The sequence below is a fragment of the Brachycentrus maculatus genome, unplaced genomic scaffold (genome assembly GCF_059751285.1).
Source record: "Brachycentrus maculatus isolate JH-2025_06_01 unplaced genomic scaffold, ASM5975128v1 h1tg000564l, whole genome shotgun sequence".
In the NCBI taxonomy this organism is placed as follows: domain Eukaryota; kingdom Metazoa; phylum Arthropoda; class Insecta; order Trichoptera; family Brachycentridae; genus Brachycentrus; species Brachycentrus maculatus.
The window spans coordinates 267593-293153 of NW_028281307.1; the positions used below are offsets into that span (position 1 = coordinate 267593).

The following is a 25561-nucleotide window of genomic DNA, read 5'->3' on the forward strand; positions in this document are numbered from 1 at the left end:
AGATTATTGTATTTAAAAATGTATTTCCTTCTTGAGGGTTTACTGTTTTTTAAAATATTTTCCTATTTGATTATTGTACAATTAAAAAATGTTTTGCCTACTTGAGAGGTTGCTATATTTTAAAAAGTTTTTCTTTCATTCATTGATTCGGCAGTCACTTCGTGGTAAAATCTATCCATTTTTGATTTTAGTTTTACTTAGTAATACACTATTTCTTTAGTATACCACTATTTCTTAAAATCTGCTGTGACGCGTGTTTCGATGCATTCTGCATCATTTTCAACACCACGTTTTCTTAAAATCTACTATGACACGTTTTTCAATGCATTCCACATCATTTTCAAATACGGTGTTTGAAAATGATGTGGAATGCACCGAAACATGTGTCACAGTAGATTTGAAGAAATAGTGTTATTTACTAAGTAAAAATGAAATTAAAAATCGATAGATTTTACTACAAAGTGACTGCCGAATCAATCGATGAAAGAAAAACTTTTTAAAATATAGTAACCTCTCAAGTAGGAAAAACATTTTTTAATTGTACAATAATCCTTCAAATAGGAAAATGTTTTAAAATACAGTATCCCCTCTAGGATTTTTTTTTTCATATTTGAGGGATTACTGTATTGATAAATGTTTTTCAGGGCACTTTAAACTATGGGAGCATGGACAACGAGCAGCCCCACCAAGAGTTGGTAAAGTGTGTGGTGGTTGGAGACACGGCCGTCGGGAAGACTAGACTCATCTGCGCCAGAGCGTGCAACAAGCATGTGTCCCTGTCACAGCTGCTCACCACACACGTGCCTACCGTGTGGGCCATCGACCAGTACCGCATCTACAAGGACGTGAGTGATTAACTCTTCTTTATTCTCTCTCCAAGTCACTCTGTCACGCACCATCTCCAAGTTCCGCTGAGTGTAGTGAGTTAATGGTCGTCAGCGGCCTTCCGGGGCGCCGGAATCCTCGGGGTTGGAAGAAGAGACGTGAGGGGTTAATGCTCTCGGGTGGCATTCTAAGGACATGTCCCAACCATGTCCACCTTCTCCTCTTCAGGACCTTCAGTATAAGGGACTGTTGGGGCCTTCTCCTCGCATCGTTATTCTTGACAAAGTCATATCACTTTACACCCAGTATTCGCCTCAGACACTTATTTTCAAAACTTGATAGTTTCTTGCTTTGAGCTTTGGTGAGGTGCCACGACTCACATCCGTACAGCAGCACTGTTAGGATACAAGCGTTAAAGAGACGACACTTGGTTTTTGTCGAGTAAAACAGTGAGTCCCAGACATTGCACATTTAATTGAATATGGCTCATTTGATTGAATATTATCTACTACAGGAGTGTCTAAAGTTTATCTCAGGTTTCCGAAGGTTAGGTTGTTCTGTCACTCAATCGGTAGAACCAACCTGCCGATGAGAATGCCAATTGGGAGGGTGGTATCCCTGCTAGCCGTATCTCCTTGCATATCAACGTTTTTCACATCCGCGAGGGTGCCTTTAAGAGGAAAATTTTAATCACGTTTGTGTTTGATAATGTCTTAATAAGATGAAACGCGTCACATTTTATCATATATATGTAAATAAAATTAGAATTCAATCCAATAACCTTGTTTATTTTTGGATATATTACCCAAAAAAGTATTTCTACCTGTTCGGTCCATTGATGCTTGAAGGTGGAGACTGACCGGAGCATTTCATCGTAACGTAACACGTAACGATGCGAGCATTCAGGCAGTCAGTACACCGAGCCGAGCGCTCCATCCATAGTTTCGGATGCTCGGTGGTGCTCGTCGCGAGCGATGTTACGACGTTATGTTACGACAAAATGCTCCGGTCAGTCTCCACCTTAAGGACGGGAAGTGTATTTTTACCTTCTGCGCCGGCCTAATTTTAAAGTCAGAAAAGAAGGAATTATTTAACGTTTTTATTTGAATATTATATACCAATCTCTTAGTTAACACGTTGACTACCAACTACAAGATAACTCGTAGATTGCGTTCTTTGCTAGGACGCCAACTACGAGTTACTCGTACTGTGTTTACATCCCATATTCGTGCAGCTACAATAAAATTCCTAGTATATCTATGCTAATATGGATAGATGGCTTCTGGAAAGAGAACAAAAAATCAGTGCTGGCTTACTCAAACAGAAAATATAATGATTTACTATAATTTAAGTTTTTAATAAGTTGATATGATTAAATGAAATTGGCTTTTTATACTAAAATTAAGAAAATTGCCATGGTAGTCAACGTGTTAGGGTCTAAACTATATGTACATAATTATCAAATCCCATCGCCAGCGGTCTGCTGGTATAAAAAAACACCTGTCCGAAATATGTTAATAAAGCACTCCTAAATCATGTGTAGTCTGATGAAAATTCTAGTTTTATAGTAATTCCGTGATTCTCAAATGCCATGATACGGTATTTATGTACCTGATACACTGTTGTTCTATACAAATACTAAATTGTTAAATATTTGCAGGTATTGGAAAGGTCGTGGGAAGTTGTAGACGGAGTAAATGTTTCGCTGAGACTTTGGGACACATTCGGTGATCATGACAAGGATCGAAGATTCGCTTACGGGAGGTAATATTAAAAATCCTACTAGCTTTATGAAATTCTGTTCATATATTTTCTGTCAAGAATTGTATAATGAATCAGTTTGGGTCGGGTTGTTTTCACGCGGTCAGTGTCGCAGGCTTTGAGTCAAAGTTACCGAGCTCAATCCCAATCTAACAAATTGATTCCTTTTTTTTATAATGGGCCGCTTAGACCTACGAGAAAATAGGGAAATTGAAATATTTTTGTACATAATAATAACAGAAATATATCTCAGTAATATTTTAGTAGTTGTCAAGAAGAACCCTGTCACCATGAGCGATGTTTAGTATAGCTGTTAAATTCAACAGATGGCAATGCCGTTTCAGCCATTAAGCTATTTAAAAACACAAATATATTTTTACCTATCACAGGTATATAAAAACCTGGCATATTTGAATGCAATTTCATAACTTCAAGAGATAAAAGTTTTTGACAAAGCAGCATTTTTTTATATATATTAAATTCTTAAATATCATAGGTATAAAAGTATGGCAAGTAAAAACAATATTCTTAATTGTACAAGGAAATATTTGCATTCTTGTTATATCCGCATGTATTTTGGTAAGCTCGTTATTAAAAATAGGAATGTGGTAGAATGGGCTCGAACCCACGAACTCTGACTCACATACTCAATACTTTGTGTAGTTGTAAGTGTGTGCATATATTCTATGGTAGTGTTGTATGGTGTTATTTTTGTATTAAAACGGGTAGACTAGAATCTTCGTGAGTGGTTACATACTAAGATTATCAGCATTTTTCAATCTGTTTTATAACTAAACATATAAAGAGATTACAGACCAGTATGTTAAGTACTGTTTAAAAAGAATTTTTAATTTAATGCTTCGAATGTTTAACCGAAGTCTCCACATAAATCGCTCACTCCTTTCAACAATGTCAAATATCAAAAAATTAGATTTTTCAGGAGATCATTCTTAAATTTTAAAAATATAATAATTTATTTTCTCCATTTGAAAAATATTTAGTAGGTATATTAAAAAAAAATAATGAAACAATTCCTTTTCCTAAAAACAATACTTTCTGCCCTGTAGCGGGTAAATATTAAGTTAAAAATATGCCGCTTTTGCTGGGATGTAGTAGGTACATTTCTGGGCATTCTGAAAAAATAAAACTAAAAATTGACAGTTTTTGATATATGACGTTAAAAAGAGTGAGCGACATGTGTACATGTAATCCATCATTCAATATGTTTGTAAGATGATGAAAAAAGTCTACAAAATAGTTTTAACCAATCGTAAATTGAGTTGCGTAGGATAGTTGACACATTCAGAGATACCAGAAGGCAGTGTATTCACCATTTTTCAACGATTGCATCGAAATTTTCTTCTTCTTCTAGGCCTTGTGGCCGGTTTTTGAGAGGGTTTAGCCTCCTGCCATGTATTTCCAGCTGTTGATCCATCTCTTTGGTGGTCTGTCCGGGAGTCGTCTACCTTGGGGTTGGCCGTATAGTACAATGTGGGGGAGTCTGGATGGTTCCATTCTCCTCACATGCGTGCATACCATTATCTCCTTCGTTACCTTCCCCACCTAACGACATCTTCGATCTCGCATATTTCCCTAAGCCTGGCGTTTCTTATTCTATCTCGTAGACTCTTGCCTGTTATACTTCTTAGAGTCTCCATTTCTGACACTCTAAGCGCGTTTTTTGTACCAACGGCGTCCGCTCTACTTTAGATCCCAAACGTCATGATGGGTCGCACACAAGTGTGACCCGTCATACATCAAAATTTGTCATTGCACATTGTATTTCATTCATGGATTACTTTGAAAAGGATGAGCCATCGATAATAAATATAATATGGCGGTATTGGTGAAAAAAAAACACAAAATGAAGAAGTTTAATCACAACATTTTGAGTGTGTTCATGAAATCTGGATTATCTCCAATTATTTAGTTATTTTCATATTTCAATGATGAAGAAGAACTTGGATCTCTGGGCATGTGTGTAAAATGATCACTTAAACCAGCCTATGACAGTCGTCAGCCTCGTAATTGCCCAGACTTCCATGTTCTTCTTCATCTTTGATGAGATATCAAAAATGAAGAAGTTTAATCAGTTATCCTACGAATTTATCGAGTGTGTGTTATAATTAATAGGCGATGACATTATTGAAGCAGATAAGGGGCTTGCCTCGCTAGAGTCGTGATTAGCAGTTGGTTACAAGTAACATTTACTGGATTCTTCCCGGTTTAACCGGCTTTCCTGCGTTAGGGCAATTACATCAAATTTTCCGTTAAATCTTCAAAATAAATATTCTTATCATCAATTATCTCATAATTCCCCGCGCTTTATGTGACTGTACCTACATTTGTGGAATAATATTGCCTTTATTGAGGTTAACATAATGTATGTATCAGATCAATGGTTTAAAAAAAAATACAATTTTATCACAAAAAAATTCTAATTCCATTTCCCAAAAAAGTATTGTATGAGTCAAAATATAATATAATTAAATTAATTTTTAAAATTATGGTCTATGCATTACCACTTAATATAAATTTAAATAAAAACTGAAATCGCTCTAAGTACGACACCCTTAAAAATGCGCCCTATCCTCCATTTTAAGTAGGTACCCTAGTTTTCAAAAACCCCTTGCACCCTTTGCACTCGAATGGCTGGAATATGTCGACATGGTGAATTCCCCAGTAAATCGGTTGGCGACTATATGTCGCCACATTGTACCATTATGTTGTTTGAATAATAACACTGGCTAACAATGATTTTGTAACTGAAATTTTGATGACTGATTTGGACTAAGTTAATCGTTCTCATTCTCATTCTCAAGTCTATATGGTGACAAGCTTGTATCACGTCAAGTTTTGATGTAACAGTCATATTATTGTTTGTATGGACCCCATACGTTGAAACCGTAATAGTCATTGGTATCTAGACATGCTTTAGTCTAAGGTCTAAGGAATTGAAAAAAAGTATTGATAATTATGGAGTAACAGTGGAAGTACATTAACTTATCAGTATTGAATACGATAGCATTATATGTTTGTATATATTGATACATAAATAATAAGATAAACTTCAGTCAACATCAGAATTTAAAAATATTCAAAAGTAAAAAATCTGACGTGCTACATGCTTTTTTGCTCTAGTTTTTGAATTCAGCTATGCAAAGTGTATAAAGATCAGGTATTTTCATGACAGTTACAAAATAAACATTGTAAATTGTTGGCTAGTGTAATAGGCCGGGATATGTACTAACGCAGGTACAATTCTGTCCCGCCAGTTGCTCAATGTCCTTGCTAGCATTTGGGTGTGTTCCTGTTGTAAAAATTCTCCAGTGCAATATGTTAATTAGTGCAATCATGTTTTTTGCACTGTCGATAAGGAGATAAATTATAAGACTAAGTGGATTCGCCACAGTATGAAACTAAACAAAAAAATAAAACTAAATGCTCGAATGACCTTTGTTTTTGCACGTGTGAATAAACAAGTGGAACCTATGATTTCAGTGTCTTCAAGTAAATGGCCACCACGTGGTACCGACACTTACGTTAGAAATACAGAGAGAATCTCATATTCTCCCTGTTACCAAGAGGACGATTCTAAACCAAGGAAATGTAGTGATGGTTATTGGAGTCGTGAAATCCCCCTCAAGCCATGGTCCGATGATATATACTCGGAACTCCCAAGACAAAGGGACGGCAATCCGATAGATGCTAGCACTACAAAATGAAATAAAAGAACTGACCTCTCTTATGCTTGCTTGATATTTGATCCAGCGCTGGGATCAGGGTGTGGTCTCTTGAATTGGTGTGTTCCTAGTCGGTAGCACAAATAAAGCGAGTAGCAAAGAGCCGCACTAAGACGCGTCCGTCGCCGAGAAGTATCAATTGCAACTGCGCGGTTGCGTTTGTTATGTTAGGAACTCACACTTGAAGTCGTTCCCATTTCAAAATGAATTGCGAGCAGGTTCCGGCCAAACCACTAAGAGAATTGTAAGTTGTGTGTGTATTGTATTGCAGGTCCGACGTGGTGTTGCTGTGCTTCTCCATCACGAACCCCATCTCGCTGCGGAACTGCGGGGCCATGTGGTTCCCGGAGATCCGCAAGTTCTGCCCGCACACGCCCGTGCTGCTGGTCGGCTGCAAGAACGACCTGCGCTACATGTACCGGGACGAGGCCTACCTCTCCTACTTCCGGGACAGGAGCCCCTTCGTCAGGTATTCAACGCATACTATAGCACTTCTTCTTCTTCAAACCCTTATCCGCACCCCATTGGTGCATAGGGCACTGCATATAAACGCAGTGTTATCTTGATCATTAATACATGAAGGAAAGGTGATCAGCCCTCCGCTTCAGGTACCAGTCCAGGGTGATTTTGAATAAATATTGGAGTAAAAAAATCACTTATATTTATTTGACCCCCCCAAGGAATCGAACCCGGAACCTCCAGAATGGTAGCCGAGCGTGCTGACCATTATACTATGGAGGCGGACTATAGCACTAGCCTCTGTCAATATTATTTTATCCTAAACAAAACGCAACAAGGAAAATTTACTAGGTTATAAGCACTTGCAGAAAACCGAAAACTCCCCCTTAACAGGTTAACCCTTATAGTGCTGAGCTTATTTTCGCATATTTTGCATAAATTGCTAATTGCTTTTCATCATCACTACTTGACAAATTTGACATTTTGTGGGTAGAAATAAAAAAACTTTTACTTAAAAAAATACAAAAATCAATGTTAAATTCACAGCAAAATAATTTTAAATGGTTATTTATAAATGTAATTAACTTATTAAAAACGTTATACATGCGCGCGCTAAGACACGTCCGTACAGGTCGATACCTAAATCAAATTGCGCAATAGTCGCTATTCCGACGCTCCGCACTTTATACGCATTAATAGAGAGTCCATCTATCGATGGTTCGCACTCTAAGGGTTAACACCATTTTTTCTTTCTTATGTTGTAAATTTTTGTTTTCTAGAGAGAATGAATGTGTGGAAAAACATTGGACAGTAAATATTTGAATTGTGATCTAGGGAAATAATGCAAGGCTGAGATAAGCATTATGTATAGAATTAAGAAAGATGTGTTTTGATGGTTTGGGCGTGTGAATCAAATGAGTGAAGAAAGTATAATTAAACAAATTTATGAGGCAAATGTGGTCGGTAATAGAAACGGAGGAAGACTGAGGAAAACGATAGAGTATTTCAAATACTTGAAAGTGGTCAGGTCAAGAGTCGAAATGATCGGTATGTATGTATGAGGAGATGCATGAATGTGAGAGGTGAAGAATGTTTGCAGGGACAGAGTGGTGTGGCGTTCTATTATCTTTGCCTGCCCCTGTGGTGAAGCGGCGTTGTGGTTAGTTAGTTAATTAGGGAAAGGGTTTCAAATAAATATTATTTAAAGAACTTCAAATTCAAATTCGCCAAGGGCTGGTTTATACGTACTTAGTGCTGCATGTAGTGCTGCATCATAAGAGTGTAATGTACTGCGTTGTGTTATTATTGTCTTTCAGTGTCGTGGTTAGGATTTTGTGCCAGGTTGTGAGATACGGTTGTTCTTTTTTTTATTTATTTATTTCCATCGTTTGTTAGGATTGTGATGGGCGTGAATTAAGAAAAAAATATGTGAAAAATATATGTGTATATACGTATATATGTGTTATTACTTGTGAAAGGGATCCAAAATAGAGTGTCGATAATGGTTGAGTGGAAATGCGATGACTGACCATTCTCTGTTAATGTCTTTGCACTGTTCCGTGTCTGTCTGCTGTGCTGGTCGGGGTTGTGGGCGTCTGTGTATCAGCCAGCATCGGGTCGGAGTCAGATCTAGCTGACTAATTGAACTAAATACTAATCCCTTTCACTGCCTGCACCGGGGTACTTCTAGAAAATTTGGTGACGGATTTAAAAACTTGTATTTATTTAGATTGGCAGTGACGGGTGTATTGAAAGCTTTTAAATGTAAATTCACAGTAAAATCGGGATACAATTTTAAATTGTTTCACATTTTCAATAAATTTTGCAACTTATTAAAAACAAAAAATTGCTTTGCAAGAGCAAATCTGTCAGGAAGCCTAGATGCTTCTGTATCAGATCTGGGCATGCGGTGGGGGTGGGACAGCTTTCAATATACGTAATTGAAATATTAGTAATTTTGCCAAACATGTGCTGCAATAAAACACGTTGAATTGAGGACATGGTTTGACAGGGCTACGAGACAGAGCGACCTGGTGATGCCGGAGCAAGGGCGCGCGCTGGCGCAGGAGCTGGGCGTGTACTACTACGAGACGTCGGTGTTCACCTACTACGGGGTGAACGAGGTGTTCGAGAACGCCATCCGCGCCGCCCTGCTGGCTCGTAGGCAGCAGCGCTTCTGGATGACCAACCTCAAGAGGGTGCAGCGCCCGCTGTGTCAGGTGAGCCCTTCCCTCTACGCCCGTGCGTGTACTACTACGAGACGTCGGTGTTCACCTACTACGGGGTGAACGAGGTGTTCAAGAACGCCATCCGCGTCGATGCTGGATGACCAACCTCAAGCGGGTGCAGCGTCCGCTGTGTCAGGTACCATTACGAGACGTTATTCCCTACATGTTCCCACCGATGAATCCCCAACATACGCCTGTAGCACCACATCTCAAACGCCTTCAGACGTCTCCATTCTGCCTGCCCAGTGATCCCTGTTTCGCTTTCAATAAGAATAGGACAATCTATATGTCTGGATACCCACAGGACTTTTATTATTTTTTTTTTTAATCACTTCACTCACAATACATCATAATTACAAGTACAAAAAAATATAAATATTAATATAAAAAAGATCCCCTAAAGGCATGGCCTGTGTGTGGGTATAGATTATAATTTAGGTCATAATAAAACCGCTGGCAAGAATACAATTGATATTATCAGAAATAAAATTTGATTAAAAGTGCGAATATAAACTACAAATATTTGATTTTAACAGAAAACTAAAAATCGAGAAAATGAAAATGAAAAATTTGGCAAATATGTACTATTTCTACAAATACTACTACAAATATATACAACATTTCCTCCGGTTGGTTGCTGCTTGCTGCCAGTTTTTACCCCCCACAGGGACTATGTCATTGGACCATCTATTTTGGGGTCTTCCGACACCCCTTTTGTTCTCCCAATGTCTCCATCTTAAAATTTAAATCTATCTATCTAATCTTCTTTCTGACTACATCCCAACTTATCGTCTTTGTAGACCTTTGGGGTCAGCTCTCCTCGTCCTCAGGTTGTAGGTCCTTCGTCACCTAGGCAATTTCTTCGAACCATGTTTTCTCTTTGCAGCATCTATGAATTTTTTAGTACTCCTCTAGATATCTTTCGAGGAAGATTCTATTGCCTGGATTACGACATGTTCAGGGTCTTTGCGTCCTATATGCCCATACCATCTCAATTGTCTTTCTTTTACCTTCCTATTTATGTTTGTTAGGTCCAGGCTTCCACGAATGCGTGAGTCTATCCATCTAATGCATAATTGTTTTTCCAGGCACCGTTCAAGCCACCCAAGCCGAGACCCCCTGAAGTGGTGATAGTTCCTAGCTCGTACACAGAAGATATGACCAATCTTTATCTTAGTCCGGTGAGTTGACCCTCCTTCACTGCTCTCTGACATTGTCGGGATTGTAGATTGTATAGATAAAATGACAAGGTATGAAATAAGAGGAAAAATGATATATTCCTAATCGAAGAATGCCCTGTACTTCTCAGATTGTTATAACGTATAAATACACTGTACTGGCTCAGATTTTTATCATGAGGATGTAAAAATGCCCCGTATTGCTCATATTGTATCATTGTAATGATGTACAAATGCCCCATATCGCTCACTCCTTTCAAGAATGTCATAAATAAAAAAACTTGATTTTTCAGGAGAACGATTTTAATGTTGAAAAATATAATACAATGTATTAAAAATAAATATCAAGCCACTTATTGAACGTTTTACTGTGCAACAGATCTTTTTAGGTAAAACCTGAAGGTTTTTTTCTCAATTTAAAAAATATTTAGTATATTTAAAAAAATAATGAAACAATACCTTTTCTTCAAAATGCAAAAACAACACATTCTGCCCTGTAGCGGGTAAATATTAAGTTTAAAATATGCCTCTTTTGCTGGGATATAGTACATTTTTTGGGCAATCCGAAAACATGCACAACTGAGAATTGACGATTTATTGCCCCATATTTGCTCATATTTTATCATTGTTATGATGTACAAATGCCCCATATTTTTACATCATAACATGATACAATATGTTTGCTCTAGTTATTATTACTATTGTAATGATGTACTAAAAGCTAATTTTTGGTCAGGTTTACACGGACTTGGTGCTAGTGTCGGGCACGGTGGGGTTGCCGTGCCACCGCTGTGTGGTGGCCGCCGGCTGCTCCGCCTTCTACAAGCTGCTCACGCTGGAGATGTCCACCCAGCAGTCGGGAGACATGGGAGCGCGCAGCTCCAGCGAGTCCAGCATGGTAAGGCACACCTGTGGTAGTGTGGTCAGGTTATATATACATGGTGTTATGTCGAGCTCAAATGGGTTCAAATGATGGTTTGTAATTGCGTTCTGCAAAACGTATTTTTGTACCAGAAATTTAACACATTGTTGTTAGGCAGTTTTTTCATCAACCCCACCCTAATTTGGATACTAATTAGAGTCGTCAACTAATTACAAGTAACGTAATCACAATTTCGATCTGTAAAAAGTTTTTTGGCATCTCTCGCGTTTTACCAACAGTGTGCAAAAGACGCTTTTAAGGTTTAGCTGCAAAAAATGTATTAACATACAATTTATATATTTTATTGACATCATTAACTGAAATTTCATAACTCTTGAACTCTAATATGATTTTGTTTATAGGTGAGTTCATTTGGTGAAGCGACTGCCGGTGAATTCAATGAGGACACGGAATATCTAATCCGACAAGACCAGGTCAAAGCTAACAAGTAAGTAACAATTTAAATCACAACTTTCCAACTCAGATATCTCTCCAGTTATAATAAATAAAGGTCACCCTGTATATGCAATGCTTTATATATATATATAAAAACTCATACAAATGGTTGTCATTTTTTTTCTCAGGGTTTGGGACCAGATGAAGCGTCGCTCTTGCCAGATTCTGCCATCTACAGAGACGGGGAGAAAGTGCCCCGAGTACTACAAGGAGCTCAACCATCCGGCTTTCATCTCCATCAGAGTAGTCAAGGTATGACCCGTCACTAATTTACGACCCGCCACTTGTTTATGTGGGGTAACGTGTGACCTGCTACTTGTATAAGTGGGGTAAGGTGTGACCTGCCACTTGTTTGTGTGGGGCAAGGTGTGACCTGACAATTGTTTATGTGGTGTAAGGTGTGACCTGCCACTTGTTTATGTGGGGCTAGGTGTGCCCTGTCACTTGTCACTCTCCGATATTAACACACTTAGGACGGGAAAGGTATTTCTACCCGTTCGGTCGATTCATGCTGAAGGACGAGAAAGGGACGGGCCTCATTTCAAAGTCAGAAAAGAAGGTACATATTATTAAATGTTTTTATATGAATATTATGTACCAATCTCTTTGTTAAACTCCTTACCTTATGTACATAATTATCAAATCCCGTCACTAGCGCCCCGCAGGTGTAAAAATACTTTATTTTAATTTTTCATCTCACCAACAGATGTCTCTAGTAAAATTCTAGTGATTCAATAACAATGTTTCTGGATTGGTTCATACATATAGAACTTCCAAGAATTTGAGCAGTGTGGTTGTCAATAATGGGTAGAATTGATGAATGTTATATGTGTGTAAAGTGATCACTTAAATCAGCCTATGACGGTCGTCAGCCCCGTAAATGCCCAGACTTCCATATTCTTCTTCATCTTTGATGAGATGTCAAAAAAAAAATTAAAAAATTTATTCTCAATATTATTAATATTTAAAGCATTTACTTTGATGTTAGTCATTTTTACTTATTTATTTTTTTACAAAATTTTTAATAATATTAGTATATAACCACTTACCGAAAGTGAGTGAGTGGTTATGTACTAATATTTTTAACATTTTTGTAAAAAAAAATAAGTAATAGTATAAATTTTTTTAATAATGTAAAAATACTTTAGTGTGTTAAGGTCTTCTTTGTCACAATTTGATTGATTTTAATGTTTTTTCTTTGTTTAAAGAACGATTCCACCGTAGCCGGACAGACTCCCACCCAGACCATCATCACCCTGAGTAAGGCCATCACTCCCAACGCCCTGCAGCAGTGCCTCCGCTTCATATACACTGGAAATTTGGACAACGAACTGGTCGAGATGCAGGTAATGATTGATGCCAACATTATCATATATTTAACTCAAATTCCCTGCGTCTAAAAGAAAACAATTTGATAAAAAATCATCTTTAACAACGGTTTTCCAATACCACTAAAAGAAATGATTTTAGGCAATTCTCATTGAGGCAAAATAATGAACCAATGCTGTATTGCAGTATTCAACAAATAGGTTTTTTGTAATGTTTCATCATATACATATCGTTCAACGTCATAAATCAAAAAACTTGATTTTTCAGGAGAGCATTTTTAAAGTTTGAAAATACATATAAAACAATGTATTAAAAATAAATATCAAGCCACTTATTGAACTTTTTACTGTGCAACAGATCTTTTGAGGTAAAACCTTAAGGTTTTTTTTTCTCCATTTGAAAAATATTTAGTACATTAAAAAAAATAATCAAACAAAACCTTTTCTTAAAAAAGCAAAAATAACACTTTCTGCCCTGTAGCGGGTAAATATTAAGTTAAAAATATGCCTCTTTTGCTGGGATATAGTATATTTTCTGGGCATTCCGAAAACATGCACAACTGAAAATTGACGATTTTTGATTTATGACGTTCTTGATAGGAGTGAGCGATATTTACAATTTGAAATTTGAAATTTATTATTTCATTAATTTGTCCATGATAAATCGTGCAATAGTGTATGACATGGCCGAATGATAAAATCTATTTCAAAGCTACCCATCTCAATTATCCAAATATGACCAGCTCTTTATACATTTGTTATTTAATGACTTTATGGATAGTAGAAGTAGATCTTCCTCTTTAATAAATAATATCAATTTAAGTAACATTGACAATTCTGCTCATGTCAATTGTTGTTCGCCTAAAGAGTACAGTGGTTACTGTGTCAGCTATTGAGATGAAGGTACCGAGTTCGATTTCCAGGAAGGTCAAAATAAATATCTGTGATTTTTCAATCTAATGTTTATACCATAAAACATTACCCTGGACTGGTACACCATGACCTTATATAATTCTCCTTCCAACCCTCGTCTGCATCCAATGGTGCATAGGGCACTGCATCATATTGAAGCAGTATTATCTTTATCGTTAGTCATATGAAGGTAAGGTGATCAGTCTTGCGCTTCTAGGACCAGTCCAGAGTGTTGTTGAATATATATTAGGGTGAAAAATCACCTATATTTATTTTAGCCTCTCCAGAAATCATACTGGAAGCTTTCGACACAGTAGCCAAATGCGGTAACCAACACACTAGCGATTGACAAAACACTGTGTCGATACGATGCAGTGCTATGCACCATTGGATGCAGTTAATAGCCAAAAGAGAGCGTAAAAGGTTACGGTTCATAAATTTTGCCTGAATGGGATGTAATAGTAAATAAAATATTAACTAATAGATTGTCGCTATTGTAATTGCTTGCATACTCCTTCCTAATGAAGTTTCATTTGACCCTTAAAATATTTTAGCAATATTTTCAAAATCTGATTTTTATTTTTCACTCGTCTCGTGAGATTATTTATCTATCCTTTTTGTTTATTGTTTTAAAGATTTTACAATGCAATTAGATAATCTAAAAAAAATATTTCTTATTATTTAAAATGCATAAAAACACGTATCACAATAGATTTTAAGAAATAGTGGTATTTACTAAGTAAAACTAAAATTAAAATTGGATCGATTTGACCACCTGCGGAATCAATAAATGAAAATATATTGTGTTTTGCAAAATTGATTTTCCAAGTTTGTAAAATCTTTATTACAATATGTATTTTGTATTTAAATCTGCCTTTTTCTGTGTAATATTTTAATTTACCCACACACTCTTTTCTATAATGGGCCGCCATACACCAACAGATTAAAGTCATCTACTTTCAAATAAAATTGATACATTAGACTTGGAAAGAATGTGAGCATCTTTTTGTGTGAAGGGAATATGTTAATCTGGCCATTCACAGGGCTTACGACCTGGCGTTGGCTGGCTTAAGTATTCACTTTTAACTACATGCAACGTTCACCATTATCAAAAATCCAAACGGGAAAAATTCTCGGTTTAATATGTGGATATAGATATCTCAACATAGAGAAAGAAGAATATGGAAGTCTGGGCATTTACAGGCCTTACGACCATCATTGGCTTGGTAAAGTTATCACTTTACACATGTCGCTCACTCCTTTCAAGAACGTCATAAATTAAAAAACTTGATTTTTCAGGAGAATGTTTTTAAAGTTTAAAAATATAACACAATGTATTAAAAATAAATATCAAGCCACTTATTGAACTTTTTACTGTGCAACAGATCTTTTTAGGTAAAACCTGATTTTTTTTTTCTCCATTTGAAAAATATTTAGTATTTTTAAAAAATATAATTAAACAATACCTTTTCTTTAAAATGCAAAAACAACATTTTCTGCCCTGTAGCGGGTAAATATGAAGTTAAAAATATGCCTCAATTGCTGGAATATAGTACATTTTCTGGGCATTCCGAAAACATGCACAACTGAAAATTGACAATTTTTGATTTATGACGTTCTTGAAAGGAGTGAGCGATGTATAACATTCACCAATTCTACCCATGATTGACAACCACACTTATCAAATTTTTAGAACTTCTAGATATATTGATAAATCTCAAGAGTACAAGTGAGTTCAGAAACAGCCATCTATGTTGGAATGAGGAAAGCTTTTATTAAGCAGAGACTCTTTTCATTTGTATGTGATGTCCGAATCCTGGATTGTATCCACATACTTGAGACCCGCCTGAAAACATGATTTTCAATTTTTTATTTAGCTTATAATAAAACATATTCTTAATCGGTTTGTTTGTATGGCGACCCTGTAGAATCTCGCACAAAATGAATAATTTATTTCCTGTTTTGTATTTCTTGTTGGTTTTTGTTGCACAGATCGCTCCTAACATTGGATTATTTCTGGTAATTTCTCAATATCAATCTGTTCTCTATGTCATTAGATACAAATTCCTAGTCGAACCTTCAACTTCCTAACTGGCAGCCATTTAAATCTGAGATAATTTGAAATAACAATGAAATCTCTTTATGCTACCAATGTATCGGGCTGTAGTTCCGTGGTTAGTGTCGTAGGCTCTGATGTCAGAGTTTCTGGGTTCGAAACCCCCACTCTACCACAATTTGATACCTATTTTTAATAATGAGCCGCTTAGGCTCATAGAAATAGTATGAATTTGAAGTAATTAACTAACTTACTAACCATCACGCAACTTCCTCGCAGGGGTAGGCAGTGAGAATAGAACGCCACACCACTCTGTCTTTGCAAACATTCTTCGCCTCTTCCACGTTCATGCATTTTTTTTAAATTTGAAGTACTTTTGTAATTAATAAAAACACAAATATTTATCTTTAAAAACAAAAAAAATTGTGACCTTTTATGCATTCATATGGTGCATAGGGTTCTGCATCGCATCAACGATATGTTTGTTCAATTTCTTACTACACGAAGGGAAGGTGATCAGTCCTGCATCCCAAATTATTAGATATTAGAGGAAAAATAGCAATTTAAAAAGAAAAATAGCAGTAATGGCTAGGGCACTCAAGGTTACACACCCGCACTCGTATTAGCTTGCGTAACTTGGACCTTCTGGAAAATCATAATTATTTTCTCAGCCTAACCCTGCAGAGAAGCAGTGTGATAGTTAATCCGTTGATGCACTAACCTTTTTTTTCAAACTTCACAGGTTGATAATTTTAATTCATTTACCCGACATTTTAATAATATATGTATTATTTTTTAAATAAGTTTAAAGGTAGTTAGGTAATTATTTGTGTTTTAAAAAAACAACGTATATATTACGAATTATCTTTCTCATAAATTGGAAATTAACCATTTTTAAATGGCTGCCATTGGGACTCAAAATATATTTTTTTGGACATTGTGTTTGCACTCTGTGAATTAGTTTAGAAATCATTCAATAGCTCTCATTTAAAATATCGATTCATTATCAAAAGCAACCAATTATTTAATCGGTAATAAAATTCACAAACGGTCGGTAAATAATTAATTTTGATTGACAAATTATTACTTTCGGTCATTTTACAATTTTTTATTGTAAAGAGGCTATTATGAATAGGATTTTTCAAATATTAATTTCAACAATTTTATATAAACTTCTAACTACTATAAGGCACTTATAAATCAGCATTTTAAGTTTTTTAGTGTAAATATGATAAATAATTTTACAATACAAGTTGTCATCCGGAGTGGACGTATTCGCTGCGCAATGCTCAATAAAAGCAACATTTAGGAGTTTTTTCCCGTTTTTTAAATTACATTTTCATATGGTGTACGGAGTGCGTGGAAGTTTTTGCTATCATAAGGGAAGGGTAATTAACTATAACCTAACTATGAGTATTTCAATGTTGTTGAATTAGTACATAAACCCTGAGGATGACAAGGTTCTTGTCGAAACCGGTTGGAAAAAGTGTACCAATAAAAAACGGTTAAAACAAAGTTGTTTTATTTTATAAAGTTTATAAAATGTGCCATAAAGTATCTGCAAAAAACATTCAAGAAGTAAAAACATTTTGTTTAAAACTTATTAAGGATTACTTTTTACAGATCTATTTTCTATTAAGATGTTTTATATTATTTTCGGTATTTGTCAACCATCCGTTTACAAACGGTTTAATTTAGATAATAATTTAGATAAGGATTACTTTTTACAGATCTATTTTCTATTAAGATGTTTTATATTATTTTCGGTATTTGTCAACCATCCGTTTACAAACGGTTTAATTTAGATAACTTTTTGCTTGACAGTTATGAATTTCAGAATGTTATATTTATATTCACTTATTACCTATAGGTTTAAATATTAGAATTATTGTAATATATCGCTCACTCCTTTCAACAACGTCATAAATCAAAATACTTGATTTTTCAGGAGAACGTTTTTAAAGTTAAAAAATATAATACAATTAATCAAAACTAAATATCAAGGCACGTATTGAACTTTTTACTGTACAACAGATCGGCTGTCCAAATTTAAAACACACTAAGGGACATTTTTTTGTAGTACGTTTTTTTTTGCATTTTTGGACTAAGTAGAGTCTACTTAATCCATAAATGCAAAAAAAACGTACTACAAAAAAATGTCCCTTACTGTGTTTTAAATTTGGACAGCCGAGATCTTTTTAGGTTAAACCTGAAGGTTTTTTCTCCATTTGAAAAATAACTAGTTTATTTAAAAAAAATAAAGAAAACAATACCTTTTCTTCAAAATACAAAAACAACACTTTCTGCCCTGTAGCGGGTAAATATTACGTTAAAAATATGCCTCTTTTTCTGGGATATAGTACATTTTCTGGGCATTATGAAAACATGCACAACTGAAAATTCACGATTTTTGATTTATGACGTTCTTGAAAGGAGTGAGCGACATGTCATCCATACTATTTGCATCATAGTATATTGACGTCAGATCTCGTATTATCGATTCATTTACAACATGTACCATAAATAAAGTAATATATCTACTTCAAGAACCAAATAAACTTGCAAATCGACTGCAAACAAATAAACCGATGTACATTTCGCGACAAAAAATGTTTTACCTCAGACAATTTTATACTTTTTGACAAGAATTTTACTGATTACTATCAAATAGTTTCATTAAATGGGTGAAGGTATGTTTTTATTGGCAATGATTAGTAAACGTGTCTGGTTGTGGGCCCGTGGTTAGTGTCGCGGACTCTTAAGTCAGAGTTACTCGGTTCGAACCCACTCTACCATAATTTGTTACCTATTTCTAATAATGAGCTGCTTAGGCTCACAGAAATAGCATGAAATTGAAATATTTGTGTAAATAATAAAAAAAAAACAATATTAAAAAAAAAAAAACTATATGCAAATTGGATGATTATACGTAAAATCGTCTTTATTAAATTAAAATCATGATGATATTCTGAATTTGGTGTAATATGAACAAGTTGTAAAAAATCACTTATTTTATTTAAAATATTTCAATTATTGTGGAAAAAAACACCAACTTAGAAACATTGTTCTTGAATCACTAGAACTTCACTAGAGACATCTATTGGTGAGATGTAAAAAAAACACCATTGTTCAATTAAAATGGTTTAATTTTAAACAATATGTTCATGTATGTCAGTCAAAAAGGTATGAGTGATAAATGGGTACCTGTCAGGGTACGAATTTGGAGCACTATAACTTAGATAGGTAGTCAAGTACTTTGACATATTATGCATTAGTATTTTACTAAGATTTTGTTTCATCTGATAACCATAAAACAGTTTAGCAACATGACTACCTGATGTAGTTCATGACTACCTGATTGAGTTCAAGCACTCAAATTAGTATGTGTATTGCTTAGATTTTATTTCATCTGATTACCATAAAACAGTATAACAACATGACTACCTTATGGAGTTCATGACTACCTGATGGAGTTCATGACTACCTGATGGAGTTCATGACTACCTGATGGAGTTCAAGCACTTCAAATGTGTCTCCTGAGAAGTGGCCATTATTCATTCACACCCTTTTGACTGGCAACAGTCAGTTTAGTCTATTAAGCACTCATTTTGACGTTCACATACATGTTATCACAATTCAGGCAAAAGCCACTGATTTAAGACACTTTGGTGTCTTTGTTTGCCCATATCGCACGTCACCAAACATTAGTGCTCAAAATGCAAACTAAACTCGTTTTCTGCAATAGTTTATTTAATGCTGATATTGTGAAGTTGGTTATTAGAACAGCTTCAAAATATGTGCAATCGAGTTGATCTGACACACTTCGATATGCGTTCTGTCCTGGCCGACCTATTATGAGCTACTTCTTACTGTGCAACATTTTGAGTGTGTCCGAATACTTGTTCACAAAATCTGGATTATCTCCAATTACAGGAGTTATTTTCAAATTATTTTTTGACATCTCATCAAAGATGAAGAAGAATATGGAAGTCTGGGCATTTACGGGGCTGACAACCGTCATAGGCTGGTTTAAGTGATCACTTTACACACGTGTAACATTCACTAATTCTACCCATTATTGACAACTACTACTCAAATTATTGGAAATTCTATATATACATGAACCAATTTTGAAACATTGTTCTTGAATCACTAGAACTTCACTAGAGACATCTATTGGTGAGATGAAAAGAAACAAAAAAAAATTGTGTGTAAAGTGATACTCACTTAAACCAGCCTATGATAGTCGTCAACCCCGTAAATGCCCAGACTTCCATATTCTTCTTTATCTTTGATGATATGTCAAAAAATAGTACTTCTTACTGTGTTTGAGAACAGAAGGACAAATTTAGCGGGAATTTTAAGATTCACAATTTCACAGTCACAGTTCTAATCTCACAGTATCTGATATTTTCTCGCAATTAACCACTTTTTTAATAACCAAAAAATGTATTTTCTATAGCTTTAACTTCTTACGTAAATTGACTAATGACCTGCTTTGAACACATTGTCGTCAGGAGGTTTTTTTCATCAACCCCGACCCTAATTATACTCAAATAGTCTGCCGCCCGACCCTCAGTATACTAATCACAAGTAACCGCAAACTCAATTCCAGTCTGTACAATGTTTTTTAGTGTCTCTCGCGCTCTACCAAAAATAATCAAAATAGAACGCTTATAAGCGTCTCCTGCTCTCTACCAAAAATATGTAAATGACGCTTTTAAGCGTTTTCCGCAAACAATGTGTTCACATAACCAATATTATCAGACTGGCTTGTACCGTGATCAAATAATACTCTTATCTAAATATATATATTTTTAAAGGTCCAAAGTTTGCAATACGTTACTGTAGGAAAGATCTAAAGTTTGCGATACGTTATTGTAGGAAATATCTAAAGTTAGCAATACGTTATTGTACTTACTTATAACCCATATCCGCACCCAATGGTGCATAGGGCACTGCATCGAATTGACGCAGTGTTATCTTGATCATTACTTATACGAAGGCAAGGCGATCACTCTTGCGCTTCAGGAACCAGTCCAGGGTAATATTAAATAAATATTATGTACAGTGTGAAATCGCTAATATTTATTTTCACCCCCCCTGGGAATCGAACCCGGGACCTCCAGAACGGTAGCTAAACACGCTGACCATTACACCACGGAGGCGAACAAATGCGGACGTTATTGTATGAAAGATCTACAGTTTGTAATACGTTATTGTAGGAAAGATCTAAAGTTTGCAATACATTATTGTAGGAAATTCGTCAAGCTGCAGAATTTCTGGAACTGAGTCACTTGAGTAAGTTACTGACTGCAATACAGAACAGTCAACAGGTGATGAGCGACGAAGCCAAGCAACTCTATGCCACGGTGAGTATTCAAATGACCCTTGTATTTATTGTCATGTCTTTAAAAAAAAATGTTGCTTTTTACCAAAGTTGGACAAAATCCTTAAGTTTTGAATACATCTATATAGTATAGTGTGAGCCATTGAGTGGGGTAATTGATTTGTTTGTTGAACAATTCAGTAATTCAGAAGATCTCAGCATACAATTTATATGTTTCATTGATATCATTATAATTCATTTTATTTAGGTGTAAAAACCTCGTTTATATCCGGCAAATGGCCGCCTCTGGCATTGATTCCGGCTACTTGTTTAACCTAGCCGGCTCTAACAGGGCATTGAGATTCCCCACATATGAATTTTAATTTGATAACTTTGGTATTATACGAGCTACTTACTACATATTGTTTTGTAATCCTAAAAATAATATAAGAGAAAATTTTCCCTTTTTTATTTTTAAAATTGATAATCTCTAAATGTTTCAAAATATCGTCTTCGATTAAAAGCACAATCAGCCGTTTCTGTGAGATATACGTACTTAAATATTAGCATGTTAATTTTTGTCTGCTAGCAACATCTTATTTCTTTCACTCTAATAAATGTGGTATTACCACAAGGATAGAGAGAGAGACAATTAGATTACTCTGCTGTCGTTTGATCTGATTTACGGTCTGTTGCTTATCGAATGGTCGCCGTCAGTCAGTTCTTGGCGGCGAGCTGGAAAGGACTGAAATCTGTGACTCAGCTGACGGGGAGTCCAAGCTGCGTACTACGATTTCCATACAAATATGAACTGGGATCTTTTGGTATCCCACTTTGGATCATGTGTAATTTTTGGTTAATCAGTACGGGAAAGTGTGTAAAAATGCCCTATTGCCTCTGACGTATGTTACTTGAAGATGTATATGTGCGCAGACCATGAGGATGAAGCTCCAGGAGCTGTGCATCGACCGGGGGCTGTTCTCGGACGTGGTGTTTGAGCTGGAGGACGGCAAGCAGTCGGCGCACAAGGCCATCCTCGCCGCGCGCTGCGACCCCATGGGAGCCATGTTCCGCGGCCACTTCCGCGAGAGCACTGCCAAGATCGTAAGTGGGGGACCTATTTATAGGGGCGGGAATCAGTGTTCCATCCAATTTCAAAAATTCTTAACAAGTTAATGCTGACTTTCATTTTTGCATTTGAAGCGAATCCTTATGCAAATATTTGTTTATTTCACCATTGTATTCAAAATAAGTTTGAACCAAATCACTGGTGGACCAAAGTTAAATACCTTGTTTAATAAAATTAATGTTCTTTCTTTTGACTGTCCGCCTCTTAGTGTAATGGTTAGCGTGTTTAGCTACCGCGCCGGAGGTCCTGGGTTGGATTCCCAGGGGGGTGAAAATAAATATTAGTTATTTTACTCTTATATTTATTTAATATCACCCTCTCATATTTATTTAATATCACCCTGGACTAGTCCTTGAAGTGCGGGAGTGATCACCTTGCCTTTGTGTAAGTTACAATAAAAATAAAACTGCGTTTATATGCCTTCCAACGTCTTCCAGCCAACCAATGCAATTTAGTATGAGTATGGCTATATTTAAATTAGTTAGTATGGGTACAATAGACCTAATATGGTCACAGTGGCCTAAGAGATGCAATATCCCTTGACCTCATAATGGGTATAATGCAATGACCTCACTCATAGCTCACTATATGTCGGCTGTCCAAACTTAAAACACAGTAAGGGACATTTTTTTGTAGTCCTTTTTTTTGCATTTCTGGACTAAGTAGAATGTACTTAGTCCGAAAATGCAAAAAAAAACGCACTACAAAAAAATGTCCCTTATTGTGTTTTGAGTTTGGACAGCCGATGTGCGAATGAGATTTGTGCCAAGTTGATTGTTGCGGTCGGTTGGCAGATCCCGTTCCCGGGCGTGCGCTGGCACACGTTCCACAAGCTGCTCTGCTTCCTGTACTGCGACTGGGTGCCCCCGCTGCGCAGCGCCGGCTGCCCGCCCGCCCTGGAGCTCGCCAACCGCCTGTGCCTGCCGCGCCTCGTCAGCCTGCTGGAGGCGCGCGCCATCCAGCACCTGGCCACGGGCGGCGACTCCACGCAGGCCCTGCACGCCTGTATTCGCCTGCTAGAGCCCGTCAAGGTGAGCCCCCTCTAGTGTAGCTGCAGTGCAGGCCATCCGGCACCTCCACACCTACTGTAGCCCATCAAGAGCCCTCTCTAGTGTAGCTGCAGTGCAGGCCATCCGGCACCTCCACGCAGGCCCTCCACGCCTGCTGGAGCCCGTCAAGGTGAGGTCCCTCTCGTGTAGCTGCAGTGCAGGCCATCCGGCACCTCCACGCAGGCCCTCCACGCCTGCTGGAGCCCGTCAAGGTGAGGTCCCTCTCGTGTAGCTGCAGTGCAGGCCGTCCGGCACCTCCACGCAGGCCCTTTACGCCTGCTGGAGCCCGTCAAGGTGAGCCCCCTCTTTGCACTGTTCCGTGTCTTTCTGCTGTGCTGGTCGGGGTTGTGGGCGTCTGTGTACTGGCCAACGTCGAGTCAGAATCGGATCTAGCTGACTAATTAAACACTAATTTAACACTAATCCCTTTCACTGCCTACACTGGGGTACTTCTAGAAAATTTGGTGATGGACTTACAATCTAGTATTTATTTAGATTGGCAGTGACAGGTATATTGAAAGCTTTTAAATGTAAATTCACAGTTAATTCGGGATACAATTTTATATTGTTTCACATTTTCAATAAATTTCGCAACTTAGTTAAAAAAAAAAAATTCTTAGCAAGAGCAGATCTGTCAGGAAGCCTAGATACTTCTGTATCAGATCTGGGCATGCGGTAGGACAGCTTTCAATAGCCCCCTCTAATGTAGCTGCAGTGCAGGCACGCGCCATCCGGCACCTCCACGCCTGCTGGAGCCCGTCAAGGTGAGTCCCCTCTCTTGTAGCTGCAGTGCAGGCGCGCGCCATCCGGCACCTCCACGCCTGCTGGAGCCCGTCAAGGTGAGTCCCCTCTCTTGTAGCTGCAGTGAGGGGCGCGCCATCCGGCACCTCCACGCCTGCTGGAGCCCGTCAAGGTGAGTCCCCTCTCTTGTAGCTGCAGTGCAGGCGTGCGCCATCCGGCACCTACACGCAGGCCTTCATAGAGACAGGTAGAGACTGGCCATGACAGAAGCAAACCAATCATTACACAAATTGTTAACTACGAAAAAGATTATAAAAATTAATTATATGAGAATAATTTTTCTTTTCTTCTGCACATAATATATAAAATATAGCTGTTACAGTCTGTCAATAAAGAGTAGAAAACAAGGGAGGGCGCCACTGTTGTTTAAATGGCAATACTAAAATAGAACACATGCTGGAAATGTAAAGCTGTGTATCCTACAATTTTGTAAAATATTAACTACACAAAAATATTTTTTCATTGCAATATAGATAGGTACCCACTGATCTCAAAATTAAATGAAATACAATAAATAACATACAAACATAACTTAATAGTAAAATATTGTTATTATCGAAACATACAGTAAAGATAGAATTGTTAATGTTTTTTAACACGAGTTCGTAGAAAAAAATAATAACATGTAACTTTAAATATAATATAAGGTGGTTTCATGTAGACGGTGACATTCCTCGTGTTTTAAAGATATTTTTTTTATATATCGTTTACAGTGTTCTGCATTTACAGTGTCATTATGCTTAAAGAGAACTGTCAAAACAGCATGTAAACATAATCTCAAATAAAAAGTAATTTTCAAGTGTTTTCAAGCAACATTGTCTATATATCATTTCAAAGTATTACAGAATTAAAAATAAATAGCAAAAACTTCAAAACATCTTGGAAGTTTGCCTATAAACGTCCGTTATATCCATTGAGATATTTTCGGCTTTACATTCTTCCAAACAACGTTGAAAAACGTTAAAAATTACCTCCCTAGTGCCACTTTTTATTGTTTTATTCATGTTGATAATAGTTTTTATAATTAGTGAATTTTTTAAAATACATAAAGCCAATTTAAATATCAATATCACATGAAAACTCGTACGCCGACGCTAAACAAAATGTGTTTGATACTTTTGACAATTAAATATTGGTGTTGCTAGTCTACAAATTTCGTAGTTCCACTTTTAATATTTTCTACTCTAAATTGACAAGCTGTATATCATGATATATTCTTCTTCTGTGTGTGTCATGTCAGTTCTCTCTGACGTCGACTATCACTTGAGAGACTATCCTTGTCTCGGGCAGCTCTAAACAGCGCTTCAACGGTTCTGATCCTTGTCCTATCTCATACATTCCGGAGCCAGGAGATCTGTCTCCTGCCCACACCCTATCGACCCTCT

The 25561-nt window shown here is 36.7% G+C and overlaps 1 protein-coding gene across 6 annotated transcripts in view; it reads left to right on the forward strand.

Moving 5' to 3' along the window:
* The window catches only part of RhoBTB (Rho-related BTB domain containing), a 61567-nt gene that overhangs the window by 29491 nt on the left and 6515 nt on the right, over nucleotides 1-25561 (forward strand). For 5 of the 6 annotated variants that reach the window (XM_088273268.1, XM_088273266.1, XM_088273271.1 and 2 more), the window contains exons 2-13: nucleotides 645-845; nucleotides 2486-2589; nucleotides 6601-6798; nucleotides 8800-9007; nucleotides 10105-10197; nucleotides 10931-11092; nucleotides 11479-11564; nucleotides 11701-11824; nucleotides 12781-12918; nucleotides 21127-21240; nucleotides 22131-22301; nucleotides 23121-23357. In XM_088273268.1, the coding sequence (XP_088129394.1) occupies nucleotides 666-845; nucleotides 2486-2589; nucleotides 6601-6798; nucleotides 8800-9007; nucleotides 10105-10197; nucleotides 10931-11092; nucleotides 11479-11564; nucleotides 11701-11824; nucleotides 12781-12918; nucleotides 21127-21240; nucleotides 22131-22301; nucleotides 23121-23357 (1815 nt within the window). In that variant the 5' untranslated portion in view covers nucleotides 645-665. The remainder of the gene's footprint in view (nucleotides 1-644; nucleotides 846-2485; nucleotides 2590-6600; nucleotides 6799-8799; nucleotides 9008-10104; nucleotides 10198-10930; nucleotides 11093-11478; nucleotides 11565-11700; nucleotides 11825-12780; nucleotides 12919-21126; nucleotides 21241-22130; nucleotides 22302-23120; nucleotides 23358-25561) is intronic. The other variant, XM_088273270.1, reaches the window with a different exon arrangement.